General features: G+C 43.7%; 1 protein-coding gene across 1 annotated transcript in view; it reads left to right on the top strand.

The window, feature by feature from the left end:
* Positions 1 to 2,876, top strand: part of LOC106812329 (triple functional domain protein-like) — a 61,096-nt gene extending 58,220 nt beyond the window's left edge. The window contains 2 exon segments of the mRNA XM_014816172.1: positions 2,313 to 2,572; positions 2,820 to 2,876. Of these exon segments, the coding sequence (XP_014671658.1) occupies positions 2,313 to 2,572; positions 2,820 to 2,876 (317 nt within the window).
* The last annotated feature ends 5,361 nt before the right edge of the window (positions 2,877 to 8,237 follow it).

Below are 8,237 nucleotides of genomic sequence, written 5' to 3'. Positions count from 1 at the left end.
TTTCAGGCTCTTTGTATGCTTGACTTTCCTTAGAAAATTGCTAAATAAACAATTGTATAACAAATCGGCATTCTTGACAGCTAAGTGAAAGGTGAAACACGATTACACTAACCATATATATGTAAAGTTTGTTCACTCGAATTCTCATTGTTCTTGTCTGTGCATGTGTATTTAGCTCTGTAATTTAGCTTGATGTTCTTCAATTATTGTGAGTACTTATGTAGCCTCAAGCAAGGATGTGAGTATTTGCTTTTTTTCGCTTCAGGCATGCACGCTCGCTAGGAGAACAGCCGAGTCTTTTCTGAAATGGGTACACAGGAGCCTGCACAACACTGGTCAGGATGCTAGTAAAATGAGAGGACCAGAGCAGAAAGTGAAATGTAAGGCATTTTGCTATTACAGTGTATTATGCCACACCCATCTTGTATTATGTGTCCGTGCTATCTTGCCAACATTAGCTTGTTGTACACAGGGCAATAAGCATATGAACAGCTTAATTCATTTGCACCCACAGACATTCAGATTCAGGTAGTCAGGGGCCCGTTTCACGAAGCTATCGTAAAAACACCATCTTAAGGATATCCTTAGAATTCTTGTACGAGAGCCTAACGATGTCCTAAACGTCCCTCGTTAAAGTGTTTCACGAAACTTATGTCGGTGCGTTGTTAGACATTCCTTAAAATTCGGCTGTAACGATATTGCTGGCGGCATAGACTGGTACCCTATCTCTATACCTTGCTACTAGATAGTCTATATATAGAGACATGTTACAAGTCTAATGGCGACCCAGCTCACTGTGAGTTGCTACGCTAATCTCTCACGTCATTTAGTTTTAATAAATGTAGGTACAACAGCGTGCAAACTAAAAATAATAGGTTAAAAGTATTTTTAAATGCCAAGTACCTAAGGAATAATTAAACTAAAGCAAGGTTGTCATATTTCCTGCAACTAGAACTACCACAAATGACGTATTGACTGAACAAAAATGCAACATAAATTCTGAAGGTTTAGATTTACGTTTACTTTGATACAGTATTGGCGCCATAGCATACAGTATTTTATAGTTAATTTATACATGATTGCTATAATATTCAATTCGTATATAGTGCTTCACATGTCTTACCCTGAATGTTTTACCCTGCACGCACTAATACATTTGTGAGCAACCCCATTATATAGTGGCTTTCAATACCCGTTATTTGTGAGTCAAAATAGAGACCATTCATGATTGCTAAATGCCATGTGATATCTAGCATTACACACTACTACTGAAAGTCAGTTTAGCTATTATTATTATTGTTGTTGTTGTTGTTGTTGTTGTTGTTGTTGTTGTTGTTGCCATAGCTACACAGTTTTATAGGAGCAACATACCTAAAAGGAATGTGCTCGATTTCACTGCATTCAATTTGTATGCAGAACAAAAAACTGAAACAGGCATTATGCACAAAGACTTTCTATACAGAGTTCAAGCTGCATACACTGAATGTTAGTGTGCAGCTATCTACATAGATATTGCATTATAGAATCTTGGAGCACGATGTTGGTTTTGGATCCTTTGGAATTTTTCTTGATTGACATATCAGTAAAATTTATTGATATCCATCAGTCACTAAGGGCTGTTTCCATTTCTGTGTAGAGGTGCTAAACTAGTGATCGTAGTTTAAAGATCAAATTCAAAAATTCAATACATAATCAATTTGTAACGCTCAGTTCAATCGTAGTTTTCCTAAAAACCTGTTGTTGCGCAATTCGTGTTGGACATTGCCTGCGGTCACTTCGCTCCCTAAGCTTTCTTCACTTCTTACTGTAAGCTCTGAGATGCTGATGACAATATTGTATTGAAGCGATGTGCACCTTTGACACTTCATCTACTCGCGGATATTCTACAATCTTGAATTTGGTCGGAGGTTAATTTAGCCTGCCGCTCCATGATATTTTTGTAGCCATCTGTGGTGGAGTGAAGCGTTACATAGGTAGTGATAGACAGATTCAGATTGTGTGACAATGTGTGTGATTTATTAAGTGATATAGTACATGTACATAATCATTTAAACCTTGCTACTATACTACTAAATATAATCTGTATTTACTCACCGTCATTTTTTTATTGGAACTGCTCAAGTGCATGTCGTATTCATGGAAGATGGATGATACAACCCTGTGTAGCTATGACCGTGTCAGTAAAATTAACCTCTAATCAAGATTGTAGAATATCCGCGAGTAGATGAAGTGTACGAAACTATTCTAATAGTATAGGTCTAGGGGGAGCTCTTTTCTGGCATAGCACTTACCTCTGCTCCGTCTACCCGCAGCGCTGAACGACTCGTCGCTGAACGCGAAGGCTTCGCGCATGCGCATGTACAAGTCGGACAGCAATCGGTCGAGTCGCGACCTTGAGAGTGACCTTGGCGGAGATGGTGCGAGCCTCAGCAGCCTTGCCGCCGACACTCAGGAGCGCGCGTCGATCACGTCGGCAACCTCCCTCGCCTCGACCGCGTCCGACAACGATAAGGTAGGGGGAGCCACTGCAGCACGGCGTATGCGCGGACAGTGGGTGAATGTTATAGGCCGGGTGGGTAGGGGGATGGGGGTTGACTGCTAAGGTGGGAAAGTTATACTTTTAGTGTAGCCGCGATGCGAGTATAGCCGGTAGATGACTTTGCTTATATCGTGCGAGGTCAGTGGGCATGTAGAAGCCATTGATTGCAGTAATTTTATGTAGGTTATCCGTATAGCTGAAGGGGATGTGGGTTGATGAATCGATGCTACTGCATAGGTTTATGACTGAAAAGGAGACGTTATGTATGCATATTACGCAGACCGTTGCCCAAGCATACTCCTTGTTAGACTACGAATCTCTAGAGGCACCTGATTGAATGACTCCTAGAAAGTGTCATTTACTTTCTGATGTTGCAGATTTATATACAAACATAGAAACATGTGTCAATGTAAATGTTACAAACCATGTGCATTAGCATTATATACAGTAAAGCGCGTATACAATAAAGTTTGCCAATATGACGCTACTGCAGAAACTAAATGCTGCTGAGTGACACATGAAATATTATATATAGGTATATAATCCCTCCGCTGATATCAAACCGAATCTCCACGGATTTCCATCTGACCATCCACAGAGTAAAATATGCACAAAATTTCGTGAAAAATATTCTAGTTTTGATTTTGTTTAGTCGAATTCGTTAGATATAGTACAATAGTAAAATGTTAAAAACCACGTGTATTGGCATTATATACAATAAAGCTCGTATACAATAATGTGTGCTGATATTACACTACTGCAGAAACTAAATGTATCAGGAATTATATATAGATATATCATCCCTCCTCAAATTACGTTGCTGTCTGTAGATTGAAATGGTGGTGAAGCCGTGTGAAGGTGTGAAAGACATGATCTTGCACAGCTAGGGCAGTGTCTCTAGCAGTTATACCAGACGTAGTACGTAAGGTCATCTCCATCAGATAGAGCCATGTATATATAGGCAGTAACGCATCCAGCTATCCAGCTATTTTGTATGCGTTCGTTGGTTATATAGACTTAAGGGGTGTGCCCACCGAAATAGGAAATGAACGACATTGTCTTAACCGGCAGCTAATACAAACATCCCTTGATCTTGGGCTAATGCTCATTCCAGTCATGGTCCTAACAGTAGAAATGATCGAACACGCTAACCTCCACCCAAAGTGCCACTCGCTCGCACAGTTCCCAATGCTGCGAGGATGGCATTCACTGATCGATGCATGGTTATCAGTCTATGTGCAACATTACACCAACGCTATCAGGCACGTATAATAGGCTACTATGTGGACCTAGTGAGTAAGTGGGATGGGGAGGGAGCAGCACCCACGCGTAAATACTGGTCGGTGGGTAGGGGGCCAGCAAGCAATGCGGAGCAGTCGGAGTGACCAGCAGATGTGTAGGAAGCAATTCTGTTGAGGCACATTGCCGACTACAAGGTAGTTATGAACATGTGGCAGCGTGAAATTCTGTTGTAGGCCGGGCGTGACCCATGTTTCGCTGATGTCCATCCTACTAGGTTACTTTATTAAATGCTTCGTCCTTCCGTAATGGTGTCGGCAAATATAAAAGTTAATAATTTTATGTTGTCCGTGTGTATTATATATGTATGACAGACACAAAAGTCTGTTCGGGATATGGGAAAGCAGGAAATTGTGGTACGTACACCTTTCTTTCCCCATTTACACTTACTGGGTATGAATGAATTTTTGAGACTTAACCCTTAGTTTTTGTTATATACATGTTTTCAAGAGCGTACTTAATACGCTCTTGATGTTTTAGACCAAGCGCACCACCGTTATTTCTCAGCTTTTGTGTTGAATTTCTGTTGTTAACAATGATCTTTTAGTCTGAGTAAAACTGACGTTTCAAATAGTTGAAATCTACAAAATTAACAATTTCATGTAAGGTGAGATTCGGGCAATGTTACAACAAGACGTAATTGAAGCGTGTTGCTAGAATGGGATATCACCAAACAAAAAATGTGTGTAAATAGTTTCCGGTTGCAGCAGGTAAAATACAGCAGAGAAATCTTGCTAAATTGCTAGGGTTGATAGGTAATTTTTCATGGCAACTGCAATTCGTCACGATATGGGTTAAACAAGTCGGTTCTTTTCCCCCTAGTGGGGCCAAGGAACCGTCTGTAAGACCCACCATGACAGAAACCAGCAACAAGAAGAAAAGGCTATATATATAACATATATAAATAACATTAAAATAAAATATTTTCTTCAAAATGCAATCAAAACGCTAGGGTCGGCCCGGTAGCAAAATTTTTTTCCCTACTTGAGTTCCGGACCACAGCCAATCAGCGCACTCCATTCACTCGACTTCCTCGAAGCAACAATGTAAAATGAATACCATGCACCTAACCCTAACCCCTATCACTAACTATAATCCAACCATATATATACGAACCATATATTACAAAACACTATCTATGGTGGGTCCGGAACTCGAGTGGGGAAAAAATTTCGCGGCGCGGTAATAGGAAACACGTTTTTTTGCTTACACGTAATTAAGATGGCCGAAGGTCAGAAACAAGAATCTCTCTGATGTTGCAACCAACAACCAAAATTATGTACAGCCGTGTATATGTGTACGTGGAATTTGAAAGCATATCATAGATCCCCGCTCGTTTTTGAAGGCTACCGATTTATCCAATGCCCCAACCATTTCGATTTACAGGCGTTTTATTATAGTCAAAATTTATTGCGCCGTATTTTATTTCCGATTCTAGCAATTTCTGTACTGGGAAAACAATTTATCGTCTTGGTCTTATATTACCCTACAGTAGTAGTATTTAGTGCTAGGTTTGCAGAGAAATAATAACCTATATCGTTAGAGTATTCCCAAGCGAGAATTGTCACGCTCGGTGTTATAACGAACGTGAGGCAGCGAGTCACGTCACACCGCTCGTGACCAGGATTTCCCTGGTATCAAGAGTAGATAATAACACATTGATTATACATCGTGTTATTATCTACTCTTGCTGGTATGCATTGCATAGCGGGGAAATCGCTTGCTTGTTTTGGCGTAGTTCCATTGAACACGGGGAGTGAGGGTGCATGTAAGGGAGTTAGCCGCAGGGTTATTTAAGCAGCAGGTGGTGCTGAGGGATGCCGTGATCGGTGAGATGAAGAAGTCCTCTGCTGCAGCGCCGATATTTTTATATTAGTTTCGGAGCAGTGGACCGTCTCTGCGCGTGCGCGTGTGCGTGCGTGCGTGGATATATGTGTGCGTGCATGTGTCACTGTGGGTGCATTTGTCCCGGCCAACATTTATGTATTTTGATTTAACTATTGCAGGCAAGCCTCGTGTGCATTTACTACTAACCTCTTGCTCTAGTGTCTTAATTAACTCTGGCTTAATGTCTGAGCGAATATAAGAGAAACCCCCTTACACGCAAACAACGACGTGACCTTCTGGCTTACTGTGGTGATGGCAATGTGAATGTGACAGTCAGGGGGTTGAAGAGATACTACTCTAGCAGTACGGGGGTTGGAGGGGTGAGTGTCTGTTACTATTGTAGCAGTGCACTGTAGCAGTAAAGTCGTAGTAGGGTTGAGTGTCTGTTACTACTGTGGTACTAAGGGGGTTGGATGGGTGACTTTCTGTTACTATTGTAGCAATTAGGCGTTGGACGTGTGCCTGTCTATTACTATAGTGTTGTAATAATCAGGAGGTTGGGGGTAGACGTGGCAGCTGCCATGCCTGTTTCCATGCATGGAGATTGCCATGCTCGTTGCCATATTCGTTGCCATGAAGGGCATGCATGTCTTCATGTCTGTTGCTATGGAGGACATGTTGTCATACTCGTTGCCATGCATGACACGTTGTCATGCTCGTTGCCATGCAAGGCATGATGTCATGCGCTTTGCCATCCAGGGCATGTTGCCATGCTTGTTTGCCATGCTCGTTGCCATGCTCGTTGCCATGTAGGATAGGGAAGCTGTTTGGCGGCGACACAGTTGCTACGCGTGTCATCGATCATCTCGCTGCTTCTATTCCTACTGAGATCAGCGGCTGACAAGTGACAACACCGCGTTGTTTTAATATCAGTGTCACGTCGTGTAAATGTTGAAACTTGGTCAACATTGCCTGCCGGTATTATACGCGACATGCGCCGCCCCCGCCGCCGCCGCCGCTCCCTGGCAAGAGAGGGTGTGAGAGCGAGCTAGTTGACATTGTTTGCGATCATTACAGTACACTTGAGGCGCTAGCACCGTGAAACAGTGCGCGTTTGCCGGGTGCTTACCCGTGTTTGCTCGGCTAAATGTATTACGTTGGTTTAGAATGCATGTGCAGTAGCCGGAGCGGGGTCGGCGGGAGAAGGGGAGTTCACGGGGCTGGAGGATGCACTGTTGTTGACGGTAGATGTATACGCGGCGCGTATATGGCGGTTGCAGATTTGGCGAGGCGTGGTGCTGGCGGGTCTGGTGGTGCGTGTGTAGTTACGGTATGTGTGTGTGTGCGTGTGTGTGTGTGAGTGTGTGTGTGTGCGTGTGTGTGCGTGTGTGCGTGCGTGCGCGTGCGTGCGTGCGTGCGTGTGTGTGGACGCGAAACCCTAGCTTGTCGCCATGCACTCGAACGCGTGAGCGGTGACGAGCATGAATTACCAGCCACGCATACACACACACGCACGCACACATGCGCCCCCCCTCACGCGCGCACCCACCCACGCACGCACGCACCCATACACGCACGCACACATGCGCGCGCCCCCCCCACGCGCGCGCACACACACGCGTGCACACATACACCGCATACACACGCATGCGCGCACACACATGCACCGCACACACTCAAACTCACACACGCATGTACGTACACACGCGCGCACTCATCCAACACACACACGCACACGTATCGCGGACGCGCAGGTACGCACGCGCGCATGCACACACACACGCACGCACGTACACTGCCTACGTGAGGATTCACATGCACAGCTGCTTCCGTCCCTGCTTTCAGTCCATACTAGATAGAGCGTTATTTCCAGTGTACCAGCATTGTAACGCGCCGATAGCTTCATTATTCTATGAGACATCATGGCAATTGCATGCGCGCGCAAGAAGTTGCTATACGTGCTTGAACCGCGAGTTGACATAATAACGACGTCGTTACATCGTGACACGATAAACGCAGGTACGTGGGAACGGTCGAGTCGCCCGAGCATTAGCGTGATGAATGCATCGTTTCTGCAAATTTACGTGCAAATATTTTTTACATAATCATATTGAAGGGGAAATATTATAAGTAGGTTATTAGTAGATAATTGATAATAATCCCCTGCCACTCGCTTGGATGCATGTGCTATGGGTTTTCTAATGCAGCTGCTGCTGCCACCTTTGCTTATACACATGAACCATTTGTTTTCACCTGTGTACACATAGGGTAGATTTTGGCTCTACTGGCATGACATATAGCTGCCGTACATATATACGGCTGTCTTTTGTCAAAAGAATTGTTTTTCATGTAACCAAATGTCTCGTCATATAAAAACGACAATTGAAGCTGGAGCTTCATTGATAATAAAAGTTCAGGAAGCCTTATGACTAGTAGCGTCATATATTATATGTATCAGTCTGTTCTTTAAAATAACACGGAGCCGCAGTTCAACGCACGAGCACGACCAGCGTGTAGTTTCAAGTACCGTACGCGTAGCCAAATTTGCGAGTGTATAACCCTCTTCTGTTTT

The sequence above is a fragment of the Priapulus caudatus genome, unplaced genomic scaffold (assembly GCF_000485595.1).
Source record: "Priapulus caudatus unplaced genomic scaffold, Priapulus_caudatus-5.0.1 Scaffold635, whole genome shotgun sequence".
In the NCBI taxonomy this organism is placed as follows: domain Eukaryota; kingdom Metazoa; phylum Priapulida; class Priapulimorpha; order Priapulimorphida; family Priapulidae; genus Priapulus; species Priapulus caudatus.
This window is presented reverse-complemented; position numbering and strand designations above follow the sequence as displayed.